The sequence below is a fragment of the Eurypyga helias genome, unplaced genomic scaffold (assembly GCF_000690775.1).
Source record: "Eurypyga helias isolate BGI_N326 unplaced genomic scaffold, ASM69077v1 scaffold7622, whole genome shotgun sequence".
NCBI lineage: Eukaryota > Metazoa > Chordata > Aves > Eurypygiformes > Eurypygidae > Eurypyga > Eurypyga helias.
In genome coordinates this window covers 1-16002 of record NW_010235219.1, presented here as the reverse complement: position 1 = coordinate 16002, position 16002 = coordinate 1, and the positions used below count along the sequence as shown (strand labels likewise).

The 16002-nt window shown below is 44.6% G+C and overlaps 1 protein-coding gene across 1 annotated transcript in view; it reads right to left on the bottom strand.

Annotated features, from left to right (window-relative positions):
• The window catches only part of AUTS2 (autism susceptibility candidate 2), a gene marked incomplete at its 5' end in the record, with an annotated part of 25592 nt that extends 9593 nt beyond the window's left edge, over positions 1-15999 (bottom strand). Inside the window, 8 exons of the mRNA XM_010146664.1 lie at positions 3609-3680; positions 5197-5226; positions 7013-7084; positions 8390-8485; positions 12503-12547; positions 13007-13227; positions 14121-14374; positions 15869-15999. Coding sequence (XP_010144966.1) covers positions 3609-3680; positions 5197-5226; positions 7013-7084; positions 8390-8485; positions 12503-12547; positions 13007-13227; positions 14121-14374; positions 15869-15999 — 921 coding nt within the window. The remainder of the gene's footprint in view (positions 1-3608; positions 3681-5196; positions 5227-7012; positions 7085-8389; positions 8486-12502; positions 12548-13006; positions 13228-14120; positions 14375-15868) is intronic.
• Between the last annotated feature and the right edge of the window lie 3 nt (positions 16000-16002).

Below are 16002 nucleotides of genomic sequence, written 5' to 3'. Positions count from 1 at the left end.
TGTTTTCACATACGCTCACACCCACTGCTCTGGAGCAGAACACTTCAGCACAGACCTGACTTGGACAAACCTAACAATCTCTGAAGAGGCCTCAGACACTAACTTAGCTGCAAGAATAGGTTGGCCTTAAAATAATAAAAACAAACATACGCTCACACCCACTGCTCTGGAGCAGAACACTTCAGCACAGACCTGACTTGGACAAACCTAACAATCTCTGAACACCTCAGACACCTGCTTAGCTGCAAGAATAGGTTGGCCTTAAAATAATAAAAACAAAGCCGAAGAGAAGTGGTAGTTTGGACCCGATCCCAGGCGGGCAAGGGTGTTAAAGCTGGGTGAAAGCACCAACTGTAACAGGCACAGCTGCCAGCTGACCCTCTTCCCGCTGCAGGAATGGCTTGGAGGCAGCTACGGCACAGACAAGCCAATGGACACCAGAACCGCTGGTTCATTTATATGGCATTAGAATGAGCAGGCTTTCTCGTTCAAGATGAATTTGCTGACGGAGCTGTGTTGCAAATGGTGAGTGGATGAAGGACGGGCTCTTCTTTGTACCATGCACTCATTTGAGTGGTCCCTACTTCAGTAGTTTTATAGAGGAAAACCAAATTCCCAATTACCTGTGCTGCCAGAACTCCCTAAACACAGATTGCTGATTAACTGTGCAGGTCAGCTGAAAGGATTTACAGATGTGTAACACTGAGCCGGAAGATCTTCACAGTAATTCTGGAGCACGTTACGCTTTATAAATCAGTATTTAATACTGTGCCAGCTCAGAGTCTAGACTATTACAGTGGTAGGAACAGGCACATCAAAAAGTTATGACCAAGTTAACGTGCACGTCTAGTAGCTGCTTTTCAAGTGCTAGTAACATGTCTATGTGGCTATGAGGGGAAAAAAAACCACAACAAAAAAAAGGCAAAATAAAAGGCTTTGTCAATGTTTTGAGAGAATGGCCTGCGAGAATACTGAAATGGAGAAGATGCCAAGCTACGGTCATGTCTTTTAAGGAAGTAACACCATAGTGCTTTAATAATTAAAAAAGTTCAGAAAATACAAATGCCTCAACTGAAGCCTGCATGCCAGATTTCTGTGCTGTGAACTATTTTTTATTCTTTTTTTCAACAACCAAGTTATAAACCTCTGACAGGCTCAGAACAGCTCATTACTCAGAACAGCAAAAGCTGGCTGAAACTTTAATTGCAGACGTATGAATGGTGCTGCTCTAATAATAAAAAAATCTCCTGTCCGAAGAGGAACAGGAGTATCATGGGTGTTTTAAAAGACATTTGAATGTGTTGGTTTTCCTTAAAATAGTACCAAAGAAAACTGATCACATTTGGTTTATCCCCATTTGCTCCTCAGGAGAGCACCCCTCTTGGTGACAAACCTTACGAATGTACTGGAAGCCCAGCCAACGTGTAACACCTTGTTCAGGGCCCACTAAAATCAATATAAACGTCTGTAGTTATTTTATGGCATGGTAGATTGGGCCATAAGGCCTTTCCTACAAGAGAAAGGGCCAATTAAGGAACATAAATTCTCTCCAGAATCCAGGCCAGTAATGCCCTGGTCAGCCTGAGGAGGAGTGTAAAACTGCTGCGTGCCCAGAGCTGGTATGCAAGCCTGGCTGTGTCTGAGGAACTCCCTGAGAGGGCAGACAGGTTACACAGGTCTGAACTGTGTCTTGGTGAAGAGGTTTAGGCAGGCAAGCAGCATCCACAGCTGCATGCAGTATTTCCTGGGGTCAGGAAGGTTGTGTTTGAAACTCTCCTATCTTGCCTGCTTCTTCAGTGTCTGCTGAAGCAATTACTAGCGGGCCAGGCACTTATCAATTCTTCCGTGCAAGCAGTCTGGTGGCACTGCATGCAAACCTGAAATCTCTGCGTAAACACATTTTATTCCCTGCTCTATGGTCAGGCAGCATCTTCAGCTTGTGCAGAAGAAAAGGCACCTTTTCACAACCTTGGGCTAGAAGGGGAGACTGTTCTGTCTAAGGCTTCAGCCAGAGATTTCACGCTTAGTGGGCACGTGCTGGGGGGGACTTCGTTCTCATGTGGGAGTCTGACAGCCCACGTGGACATAAACCCACCTGCCTTCATGACTGTAGACTACACCTGATTTCTGACTGAACTGAGATAGTAAAATATATTTCCCAATTCTTCTTGAAATTATTATGATGCACAGCCTCAAAAAGTCAAGTAACATTCTTTCCTATACTTCTGGGCTTCATTCCTGTTTTTTAACATGCAAGATAGAAAAGTATTAGGCAAAAGAAATGGCTGCATGAAAATGGCATTTACTATAAGTTATTAATGCACCAGTATGACCTCTCTCTGAATATCAAACCAAGGAAGATTCAAAGGACACAGATAGCCTGGGAATAATAATTTCATTTCAAGAAAATACCTTTTCAATAAAATAAAAAAAGGACATATAACTCTCTAGGTCTATAATCTTGTCTTTTTTGATAATGGGAAGATGAATGAAGATCACTAGCAGGGGAAACATAAGGAAGCAGAGGAGAGAGATATGTCTACTGCAGCAAATTAACCTGTCAACCTTGTTTAAAAGGGTTATTTTTAAACTCTATTAGCTGCAGGTTTTTAGTAGCTGTTCAACATCTTCATATTCTTATAGCACTATCTTATACCATCCAATTGCACACACAGACTGTAAAGTGCTATGGACTCCTTGTTAGTTTTACTTTCGAACACAAGCTATTGACTCCCGAAGCACAAATATGAACAGGGAAGAATACCAACCTTTCCTGACACTGAAAAACTTCAGGAGCAACCCAGACAAGTACTGTGAAAATATCATAAAGGGGAGAAACCTTCACAGAGTCCAGGTGCAATGCCAATACAGTTAAAGTAACAATGGAAACACCCTAACTATTAAATTAATAAATTCATCTGTTTCAGAAGAGCCTGAAGTGGCTGTGGCCCTTACCCGTGAAGTCTCAAAGCACCTATGACAAAGAAATGATTTCCAGTCCTTGACCGTCGGTGCAATGAGACTGTGTCTGGGTAACACTCCGGCACCTGAGGGGCTGCGTCTGCCTGACCAGCCCAGGCACGTAGAGGTGCCAACCTCCAGCTGCGAGCTGGGCTGTGACAAGAGACTGATGGGAGCCTGCGCAGCCGCACTGGGTAAAGCACTGTAGGGACAGGAGAAATCTTCCTGTGCCCTCTTCGCTCCGTGAACATTCATATGAGGAATGGGATACACATGCCTAGCTTCTTCAGACTTAAAAAAAAATTGATCTTGATATATGTGTGTCCTCAGCCATAAATAAAAGCAATCCTGTGGCTCACAGGCACACCCATTTAGCTCTTTCCAGCTCCAACCTGATTGTTATCGCCTAGGATCTGCTGTCCTTGCCCTGTGGCACCACAGACATTCCCCTGAGACTCCACCTTTAGTTTTTTATTTCTGATATGCTGTTACTGTGAAAGAGAAGGTTAGGCTACAATGTTACGTACGGTTCCTTTACCAAGGTATTAGCCGTGGCACAGGACTGCCAACCGTGAGGGGCAAACTCTTCTCTCACAGGTTCGCACTGTGAAATTCATCTGAAAGGCAGGCGTGCCCGAAAGACTGACCTTGACTTTCTGTTGGTGATGGTATATCTGCCAGGCGATGTGAACATGCATAGCGCACCACTTCCCAGGTTTCTAGAAAAAACAAAGGGAAGCCACATGACTCGGAAACTGTCAAAAATCTGCGACGCTTTATTCTAGTTACAGCAACTCTTGCCAACTCTTAGCCAAGCCTGTTTTGACCTGGGGGATTTCTCCATGCCAAGACTGAAAGCAAAAGGTGCCCCTTCAGTGCCTTCCCCCTCCAGCCTTTTGGGAAACCAGAAGTCCCTTGCTAAGCAGTTTATTTGGATAACCAAAGGAATGCTACTAGTCACTCCTGATAAACCCATGGCTGGGTTTTACACACTCTTGCAATCTTCTGAAGCCACGGGCTGAGAATGCAGCCTGTGTGGCTGAAATCAGCACAACCGTTACCGGCCAGCCGTGCTCTGCGTAGCTGGGCTGCTTCACCACCGCACGCTGCGTTCATTTTAAAAAGCGCAGCTATTCTAGCACTAGCCTTTCCCTCAAAAGATGAAAATTAAAGCACTTTCAGCTCTGATTTTCAAAACGAATCTGTCTCCCTCATGTAACTGCTCCAAAACTTTGGCTCATAAAGGTACTGAAGAAATTGGGGGTCAGTCAGCTCAGTCAGTCTGGGAAGGCTCTTTGCATCCTCCTGTCACCACGCTCATGGGGAGGACAGAAGGAAGAAAGAACCAGAATGCTATTTGGCTTTTCTTGTTGATTTTGTTCTTCATTTCCAGGATATCTGGAAATCTTGTCTGAAAAAGCCTCGTTCAGGATATACTTTCTCCATTTTTGTTATTTAGGATGTATGGTTAACTACACAAGTAATGATTTCTGACAAATCTTGTTCCCCAAGCTACTGGTAACTCTAATGTTTCACAAACTATGGCATATGATCTGCCTTCTATTTCTAGGTGTACATCTACGAGCAATCAAAAAACCACAAAAAAATAAACGCCATCTCATGCACGTACTCCCCTAAACAGAAGCCTTTTGCTTATTCACAGCAACTGGCTGTGCTGCTGATTTAATGAGTTCACTTGGTCCAGTCAAAATCTAGATTGCGTTGAACACACTGAAAAATTAACAACAAACCCTTCCTCAAAACCAGAAGACTGGATCTTCTGACCCTTCTTTCGAAAATATTTTATGTTTGAAGTGGACTGGCTGTCTGTACTGACAGTAACCCGGGTAGGAAGTACCATACCGAGTAACCGGAAAATAGAGCAAATAATAAACCCCCAAATCTTTCAGTCTGCAGTGAAATGACAGGGGACCCCTGCCAGGGTAGGGCTCTAGGATTTGGCTCAGGAAAGCTCGTGCGACAGAAGGATTATCAGTATTTAACCTCTAGTATTCATGCTAGGGGGCTGTGTGAAAAGAACAGAACACTTTGAGCCCGTGCATCTTCCTTGAGTGACCCCAAGTCGCACGCAAAGAAGGACTGACCACGCTGCTCAGCAAACATGGTCTGAAACACCCAAGGCGAAACATGGCGCTGCTTTTAATCACTCTGCTGCTTTAACCTGGTGGGGACTGAGACGAGCTTGACAAACTGTATCACAAGAAGATTTCTTACCCTCAACATGGGCCTGAACGGATCTGTCAACTGTGAAGAAGAAATGACAGCTTGGTTACATGCCTGTCACTCAAACAATTGCTCTAATTAACAAATTTGTATTGCTTCATTAAGAGATGAAATTAAAATGTTATAATTTTACTTTCAAATGAAGCCCTTTCGGATAATAATTAGTCCTTAGCCTCCGTATTCGAGCAGGTCTCCCCTCCCCCCATGGCTGTTGTACCGAAGTGTTGACAAGCAACTAAACAAGCCTCACACAGAGCGCTCTGTCCTCTGGCATCATCATTAATTTGTTGATTTAATGCTACAAAAATGGCTGGTTAACTACTCTGGAGAAAAACACAGATCTATCCTTTGGGCAAACTTCTGTTCTCCTCTTTCCGAACTGCTCGGCTCAGGAGGAGACTGGAGAGTGGACAGGGCCCCTTTTTCACGGGTTTGATCCCACGAACGGTGTTTCAGACGCGCCCCTGCGAACCAGAGCCTGTGTCTGCTCCACTGCTACGGCGTGAGGCCCTTGACCTGTACGGGCTGACAGCCATCACTGCCTGCCTGCTTGCCTGACGTGTTCCCTGTCACACACTGCCTTTGCCCTGTTTTCCACACAGCTACAGACGTTGGTAAACAGCGGCTGCACAAAAAAACAATTTTCTCATTATTCTTCTGTGGGACCTGTTTTTTGAGGCAAATTATTTTCTTTTTCTCACGTTTTTGGTTACATTCATGAATTTATGCTGGAAAAGAAATTCAATTTATTGGGTATGTATAATTGGGTAGTTATAATTTTGAGTTTTCTTTTTTGAAATGCAGTACTAAAGGAGATATATAGGTGTGGTGCTTTGCAGACTCAGTGATGACACCATACACCACCCTGAAATAATCGAAACAACACTACAAGGTGTCCCTGCCCATGGCAGGGGAGTTGGAACTAGATGATCTTTAAGGTCCCTTCCAACCCAAACCATTCTATGATTCTGTAAGTTGCAAGGGGGCATAAAACTAAATAACTTAACGATGGGAGGCTCTAGTTTTTCAATTAGCTGGAATAAACAGAAACAAAAAAACCCATGGTTCGTTTTGGTGTACAGCTCAACTGAAGCACCAATTCAGAGCAAACCGAAGTACTGGCACTTGGCCTAACCCAAAGGAAATAGCTCAGCTGTGCTTAAAAGTTCAGCCATACCACAACAAGGGTTTTCAAAGAGAGCTCCCCATGGCTTTTGCCAGAGTTCTGCTAAAACCACGGCTGCAGGATGTTCCTCGCTGCAAACAATGCACGTTAATTCAAACACCCAAACAACCCACGGGCATTCGGAAACAGCAGAAAAAGGCTAAAAGACAGAGCGCTGCGCCAATAATGCCATTCACACACGCGAGAACTCAAAAATCCAGAGGTGCCAAGCAATCGATAGAATGCGTCCGCATTTCACTGGTGCAATCAATGATACAGTAACCAAGAGAGTAACTGTCACTACCCACATTAAAAACAATTACAGAGTATAAACATAAATCTTGAAGGGGTTTGTACATTTCTACACTGAATTGGACTTTTACGCCTTTCCCCTGGGGCTTGGGGGACGCAGGCTGACAGTGAGGAAAGCGCTCTTCCCTTGCATCCTGTCAATGTGCTAATGACGGAGAGAAGTAAGGATCGGGATTTAAACCATTCCCTGAACAGCCTCTCTAGTCTGGCCCAGGCTTAGCTTTAGTTTTAGGGCGTTAATTTGGACATATTAAAGATGGGAGCTGTAGCACTCGAGGTTTTCAAGGGGAAACAGCTTTACTTGTGGAAAACGTAACATTTCCTACAGACCCGTGGATCTTTCTGTAGAAGGGTGTGTGGGACAGTTCCAGGTCTGGCTGCAACATCAATAGGATTGGAAGTCTAGAAACAAGGAAAGACATCATTAATGAGTAAAACAATGCATCGAAGAAGCAGAAAAAGAAAATTAATACTTCTTTATCATTGACATTGCCTAAGCGATGAAGATACACTTTTTAAAGAGGAAAGGATAGCCGCCATATTCCACTTATTAATGTATGCACTACCATCTCGATTTTCAAACCTTCAACATCCCATTACCTGAAGCAATCCAAAACATGGAAGGGAACAGTGACTGCATCACTGGAAAACCTTTCCACTAATGAAAACCTGATTAGCAACATTCTTATGCTATGGCACCTACAGCAGTATGTGGAGGACCAAGCTTGTGCCCTGCTGCTTATCAGTAATGCAGTGGAACTGGGTAAAACTGCTAACCTGACTGTCAGCACACACGTCAGTGATCTCTTTAGTCTCTGTACAAGGATCTGAACCCCATCCACAAGGAACTGTTACCATACACATATCTGGAAAAGGCAAAATCCAGTAGAAATAAACCCAAGCTTTTCCCATGATGTGAACGTAAATACACAGCCAACATAAAATGCATCTCTGTGGGGAAAATCCCCCACCCTACTGCAAGAAGACAGAGCATCTTCCTATGTTCAAATGAACGAAAAAAAGCAATCAGCTACAGTACAACTAACAATTAAGTAACAGAGTTGTTAACAGTCTGATTACCATACATATGAAGAATTCCACTAATGAACTGCAATTTACATATTCAGTCAGTACAGTGGATGGGCCAATTTAAGAAAGAAGGTGTCTTCTCTGCAGAGATTTCAGTCCTCATTTTAGTCTTTAGTTGCGAAGACTACAGACTACAGAATATGGTTTCCTCCCACTTGCAAATCAAGAGTGACTTCATGAAAACAAACGAAATAAACCCCAAACTCATCACGTTTATCTATCCCAGCTACCACAGACGAGAGGAGAACTAAATCCGTATTGCGCTGCAGCAGAGCTGTGAGAGTTATGGAAATGAGTAAACAATAATGATCACGGTTTCCTAAAATCTTGATTATTACTTGGCCTTACATTAACGCGTACTATCTGAGAGCTAATTATATTGCTTCTAAATTTAACTATGGCTTTATAGTCTTTTTTAGAAATGTACGGAGATATATTTGAACCTCATGAGAAATAACTTCTGTGTGTAGTGCATTTGGAAAAAGCCAATTGTCCTCCATGGAATTAGGCGTAACTCAGATGTCAACTGCTCCAAATCTGGTTCTAAACCTACACCTCACCTGGCTCACCAGACCAGTGTATTTGCAGGAACAGATACACAAATAGTTCTTGTCTTACCTTGGGCTGAAATGCTCCTTGTAGAGAGCCAAAGGGGCCAGTTGGAGGAATCATGGGAGGAATACCTGATACAGCTGGAGGATAGGAGTGAAACAGCTGTAACAAAAAGACAGAAAAACATGAACACAAGAGCGGGTCAGAGTAAAGACAGGAAGGTGAACACGACAAGCATTCCTGCGTTGTATTAGGGAAATGGAACATGGAGGAAACCGAGAAGCGTTGAAGTGATCTCATTGCAACAATGTTAGTTAAAGCAATCCATGGAAATGTTCACAAATGTCATGATGTTTAGAGCTTAAAAGCAGTTCCAAAATCACAAAGCCAGCAACCTGTCCCCTGGATTAGGCCACAGAGTAAGAGAGACACTTTTTAATTATAAATTTTTAAATTGGATAGAGGTTTTAAATGGTTTCAGCTTGCAAGTCATGAGAAAAGTCAGAATACCGAGTGAAATAAGACTCAGAAATCTACTGTTTAAGCAGAAAAAACCCTTACGAGTTCGAGGATATTGTATCATTAAAACTCCATTAGTACGTTGGGATTTTAATAGTATCTGTAGGAAATGAGGAAAATACGCACAATTCTGACTTCATTAGCCTGTCTGAGAGGATATCCTGCCACATCTAATATTAGCAGAGAGACAATTTGATTTCTTAAATATTATTATTCAAACAAAACGTTGAGTCAGACCCCTCTAAAAATTCAGGGTACTGTTTTTGTAAAGACAGGCTACTAAGCATAAAAAAGGGCACTTCTCCACTGACCTCACTGATTCCACTGTACCTCTTCCAAGAAAATCTATAAAAACTAAAAAAAGGGGGGGAAAAGCGCTGTTCTGTTCCGCTGCAGACAAACACACGGGAAACAAGCAAGTAAACCATAACCTCCAAATCTCATCTTGTCTCTGTGGTCTGGTGGTGAATCTTTTACTCATGCTGTAACAGTCAACTTGCCCAGTTCCACAGAAAATGCTGAGATTACACACAAAATTGCCTTCTGGCCGGAGTCAGGGGTTCCAAGCATCACACCACAAACAGGGTATCACTGTGAAACCTCGGGATCTATCGGGGACGGCTGCTAATTCTGCTGGTACTGCCACCCACAAACCTAAAGGGGTTATCTGGCTGCCCGCGATTCCCCTCCGAACACAGCTGATCAAAAATCCATCCACTGTCTGCTACTTTTAAGATCAAAATAAATGAGTTAATGGCCAATTGAACAGAAGCAGGACTGGGCAAAGTAAAAGACTGGACGTACGGAGTGGGCAAACACTGACAAAATCACATCCCATGGTAAATCGGTGTTGCAAAGTTTTGATGAATCTGGTCATGCCAGGGATATATATGTGCTTTTCTTAAGCGTTTTTCCTTCCACTTCCTTGTCTTGCAAGGCCATTTGTTGATATTATACTTACTGAAGGCTGAGAAAATACTTCAATACTTTGGAGGTATCAAAAGATTTTCTCGGTTTAAAAGCATGGTATCAAGTCTCCTTTCATAACATGCTTCTATTGTTGTTTTTAATTCTATTTAATTTGGACCTGCTCCATTCAATGATGCAGAAAGCATTTTTACATTAGTTGATACTGAACTGTAGGCATTTGAGAAATCATTAAGAGACATATGTCCTCATTTACAATAACTTTTAATGACTAGAATGCGTTTTAAAACCTCCGGTGTCTTCTGCATTTAATTCTGTGTGTAATGGATTAATTCCAAACGATGGAAAGAGACGTAATTCTTTATATTCTATTGGCTATGTAGGGAATGTCTTCCTTAGAATTTTATAACAACTGGTAAGTTAATTAAATGTGACCTTTCCTCAAGGTCAGAATTATTAATAAAATACAAATATCCTATCTCCAGGATCTCTTTGTGTCAGTTAAATCCCTACAGCTGTCAAAATACATCTTTCATAGTCAATGGTTCCTTCTTTTTTCTCTCTTTTCAGCAACGTTTTCCCCTTCTAGCTTTCTTCAGGGAACACTGCGGAACCCTCAGCTTTCCTGGGTGCAGTGTAACGCTAAACTAGACCCAGCGGTAACTGTAGGTACAAGTAGCGTCTCCCTCTGCTACAGCGAGGCCCTCCCAAGAAAGAAATGATTGCAGAATCAGAGCTGCCAAGAAAGAAAACTTTAAAATCTCTACCCGAGCTCCGATGTGAGCTGTGCTCCCTATTCTAAAGCAGACTGATTTTAGCTCTCAAACAGGCCTTGTTCTCCCGCAAAGTTCACTTACAAGCTTTGAAAACACTTCCAGCCTTTTTTAAGACACCTGAATTCTTGGTGCAGTGACAAGTGGAAACTCCTGTCACTAGGAAAAGGCCTATGGAAGCGCCACAGTTTCCCAGTATTTCTACAATAGGAAAAGCCCTGTCAGGTATGCACTAATGCCAGCAAAAGTACATCTTTCGGTACTGCAACTGCGGAGGAAAGCGATGCACCAGCTCCTCTGTCCCCTACATAACCTGCAGTCACAGCAGACGCGACTCCTGAAGCACCATGGCCAGCGTGGCCTGGAGGTAGGTTAAGACAGACTGTTAATCCAATGTATTTCACAGTCATCACGTTGATCCTCTGCTATCAGCTTGCTAAATACCCAACAGATGCAATCGTGATCATTTTGCAACCCCTTCACACGGAGAAACCTTTCCTGAAGGGAAGGCAGGGGAGGTGGAATGGACGGGAGCCCAGCCAAGCTCAGTAGCGCAGCCGGCTGGCTCACAGACCAGCGCGAAGCCTGCCCTTGCTGTGAAGGGGTGATATCGTGACCTTTACAGCTCAGGTGACTGCCAGGGCTGTAAGAGGTTATGTCTCTGCACTTGAATAGCGTGTGCCGTTGGAGACTTTTGCAATGTTTCCTGTGTTACACGTCGACTTCTGTGCTTTATTGTCTGAAATTCATTTACCTATTTCCCAGTTCCGTGTTCCTGCCTGAGTCAACATGCCACATGGATGATAATGTATCTTTTGAATCCACGTAAAGCTCAGCAAATAAGAGTGCAATTTTGCAAACAATGATGCAAACGAGCAGCGTTAAAGAGAGTAAAAGTGATTATCGTAGGCTTAAATGTTTGCCTAATACGCCTAGAGCTCTGACCCTGCCAACACTCCCATGCAGGTGAAGTTACCCAAACGAGGTGTCAGAAATCAGCAGGACTATCCACATGTGCCACAGGCACCAGCTGTCAGCAGGAGCGGTGTTTGATCGGTACAGCAGAAAGCATCACACCATCACCGTTACCAGTTTTTTTTGCCCAGTTCCACTTCTAAGCAAAACCAACACATAAAGCCAAGTGCTTTGCAAATTTCTGAGTGCTGATGCAGTACTCCTTCTCTCATCAAAACATCACTACTGGATTCAGAAATCCTTCTCACATCCAACCAGATACCTGCCTCTGCCAATACGATGAAGGAAATGCAACCCGTATTTCAGCAGCAAATGAATCAGTAGATTCAAACCCTTAAGAGCAGAAGCTTTACAATTAACTGGAATATTAAATATCAGTTCATCTCAATAAATCACGTTTTGGTAGCTTGTAGATAAACATGTCTAGTGCATAGCTGGATTCATGTTGCTGTCATCAAACAGAGCTTTCAAAACATAACAAGCCCAGTGGATCAGATGTGCCTTTGAAATCTGAAGAATAAGACAAGTTTTCAGATTTTATAAACCAAAATATGATGTATTAGGAAAACTATTAGATTACCTATCCCTGAAGGATTTGTATGATGGTTTGTCATTTCATTTCAAGTTTCTTAGGAAAAATATCAGTCTAAGGGTTTGTGGCACAACTGAAACAGTGATGAAATTACTGCTCTCTCCGGCTTCATGTAACAGTCAGCTCTTCTGTCTCATCTCTGCACATCAAACCTGTCTTCAAATGGTGTACGAGCAAGAGATCTTTTGATTGGAAAAGCTGATACTGCATCTTGATCAGAAACAAGCACCACGAATGCAAGCCTTCAAAAGCCAAAGCAACCGAGAACGATAATGGTAAATCCTGGAGTGATGATTAGGGAGAGATTGGACACAGTGCCGTTGACTGAGTGGTGATCCCAACCCACCACAGAAAAGCAGTTAAGTCAGTTTTAAACAGAGTAATAAAACTCACACTGTGACGGTAGAAGGGGTCAACTTTTGTAGGGTATTTGTCAAACTGCAAAGGGATCAAAGCACAAACTAGTTACTTTATATTTCCTTGCTTTACTTCTGTTGGTAAAATAGAAGACTACTTCTCTATTCTATGGCAACCAACAGAGAAGAAAATATATGCAGAAAATTAGTTTCTGATGAAACTGTTCGGGATTTTTCTGTCTTCAAGGTAAACCAAGGTCTTTACGAGACGGAGGAGGCACCGGAGTGCACCACTCCAAGCACTGGGAAGGCCCAAGCACGGGTGCTCCTCAGTCAGCAGCCTCGTCCCTCAGCCCCTGCGCTGCCACCGGAACCTATCGCACACGACAATCACGATGAAGAGACGGTCCTTCCTCCCCTACCCAGCCGCGCCTGGGCAGCAGAGTACTCCTGCCCCGCAACCTGGCAAATTCGTACAAGTTTGTAATAAAGAATAGAGTTGTGCTCTACTTATCCTCACATTTCTGCCTGGGGTACGCACCATGGGCGGTGCTGGCGTTGGCATGATGGCAGTGGGTGGGATGGCGTGGGGGAAAGGCGTGAAGGTGTGCTGGTGTGTGTGTTGGTGTGTGTGCTGGTGCTGGTGCTGATGCTGGTGGAACTCGGTCCTCAGGTACGGCGGCGGGCCCAGGGAGGCCCCGCGATCTGCGCTCTGCGAGGCCAAAAATCGTGTGTTTAGTTCCTGACGGAGAAGATCTTGTTCTGAAATACAAACAGCAAAACAACCACCCGTGAGCTCAGGGACTTTTCCAGACCTTGTGCCACTTACTTTTTTGCTGGCTGTGGCAGCAACGCTGTATTTAAAGCTTCCTGGTGGTAAATCATGACACCGTACAGGGTAAGAAAGCTCCCTCAGAGACAGAAGAAAGTCTCCATTTCCCTTCTCTCACCCAGCCCGTCTTTCCCCAAGTGTTAACCTGAGGGTTCTCCACAAATTTTTATGGATATGGACATTGCTGTAAATAGGTGAGGAGGTACGGGTAACCTGGAGTGAGTAAACACTGAGTGGCTGCTGCTAACATGGGTACTCTGCTGCGCAGACACAAAATGATGTTACTCAAATGCTGATAATCCTCCGTTTTCTTCCCTCAGTTCCCTCTCAGTGACCTGGGAGGAACAGACACACTCCATCTCCCCACAGGTGAACTATAAAGAGCACAATTTTCTCTGCTGATAAAACCTCTACGTCTCTCACCCCGCTCCCCTCACGTACAGGAGCTCAGGACCCACTGCAGACCCTCCCTCTAGGCAGGGAAGCAACGCCGAGCACAGACCACAACGGCAGCAAAGACGTTCGCCAAGGGGGTCACGGGTTCTGTGTGGGCACGTTCTGAACTCTGGTGTGTTTTTACCACGGGCAGATGGAAAAAGCACACCCTTCCAAAACTCTTCATTCCCAGGGCTGAAGAAAAGTCACTGGGCATGTTCAGGTGGTTTTGCCTTTGGTACCACTCCAAATGGTTCAGCAACGAGCAGAGCCTCTGCCCAACCAACAGCCCTCGTCGAACGGACCAAAAAGAATTATTCGGACTACAACTGGAGAATCGGCTTCTTGCGCTGCGCTAGGCACGCTGGGGCCGTGATCCGCCTCTTACCTGAGTAAGTGCTACCAGCTGGGTGTCCCGGAACCTGCAGCGTCCCTGACGTCAATGGCGGTGGAGGAGGCAAAGCCGTAGGAGGGGCAAACATATTGGGGTGATGTGGGTGTGCGGGGGGCTGGAGGGCGGGCGTGAAGGTATGCAGCGGGCTGTGGCTGGGTAAAGAGAGGGGGAACGGTGAGGCTGAGGGATGGTGAGCTATGTGCGGAGGAGGGGCCTGAGTCTTGGCAGGAGTGCTGCTTCTGCTGCTGCTGTTAATGAAAAGAAAAGCAATTAAGCGTTGCATGGAAGAGAGGAAAGCTCCAAACGTACACACAGACAACCCCTCCGAGCTACGCATGGCTCACGTTAAACACATCACTGATGTAAGTTACATATCCCAAACGCAAGTTACTATTCTGTTTTCCTAGCAAGACCAATGTGCTACTCCTTTCTCCAACCACCCGCCGCTCCTTTTCCAGTGTCTTTTACTTCCTGTGGCCTCTGCACACCAAAACCCGAGCCACATTCTCCGTCTCTCCGAGAGGCTGATATTCTGTCCAACAACACAGGAATGACACACAAAGGAATAATCAGCCCTGAACATTCATTACTTAATTATCAGGTCCTTTCTACATGGCTGCTTCTGACTCATGTTTCCAGGCAAACAAAGCTCAAAATCAGTGATCGCTGCATTAATAAAAGCTTAATTTTTTTTTTGCTATGACTTAGTAAGATTAAGACTGCAGAAAATGTGAAACGAAGTTCAGAAGGCAACGGATAGCTGCTTATTGTGCATTCAGTGCCTGCCTCTACCCCTACAATATAAAGAGATAAGACAAGTCGGTAAAACAAATATTTGTGATTACACCCTTTGCAATTTTTCAGGTTTCTTTTCCTATTAATGAGTATTTAAAACACATTCATGTGGTGCTTAATTCTTGTCAGCATTTCAAGTGGCAGCATGCTTCTATTGCACTTGCTTTTAAAGACAAGCAATACCAATCTGGTTAAAAATAAATCCAAGCCTTCAGTCAGACCCCGAAGCAATCATAATGCTGGTTCATCAGGTCTCGAAGGACACCATCTGCCTGCTGGCAGCTCAGATTTGGGGAAATATGACTCAGTTCTGAGAGCATTAGCAAAGAGCAGGGGAAACCTGAGGTCCTTGACTCACAGAGACATCACAGGTTCCTGTGAACAAGTTTAATCCCTGTTCATCTTTGTTATCCTCTATAAAAGGTGAGGTTTATCTCACTGTGGCCAAGTGAGGAGAAAAACACTGAAGACTGCAATGTGTCAGCTGTGCAGGAAAATACTCAGCTTTAAAGTCACTGGTGCAAGACCGTTAGTGCCAGGCTGTCAGCAGAGCCAGCAGCAGCTGCACCACACGTCTTGCCCTAGGGTACGTCGGTAGTTGGAGAGAGCACCAGGCATTTACAGGGACGGGAGGGTAAAAGAGGTTAGCTTTCAGAGAGCAGCCCAACCTGCAAGGATTGGGATTGTCTTCCCCTGGTCTGTATTGCATAAATCCCTTCCAAAAAGAACTTGAGAATACCTAGCATTACAGTGATCCTGGCTCATTGCAGGGGAGGAATTAAGGTTAAACACACACAGTTCCCTCTATCTCCCAGTGATGGGACGGGACCTGCTGTTACTTCTCCCCATCAGCTAATTCATCTCCACCCCCTCCAGGCACCGTGAAGCGTCTCCACCGGGCAGCGGGGCTGCGGGGGTCCAGCGTGCACGCGGTTCCGTTCGCCTACCTTAGGCTGTTGAGGCTTAAACTGCTGCTGTTGTAGGCAGAGAGCGGCTGCGAGAGGCTCTGGGAGGCCGGATGGGGCTGCACAGGAGGGAGGTTGGGATGGGCCGGCGGCACCGGCGACTGCGGCCGGGGTGG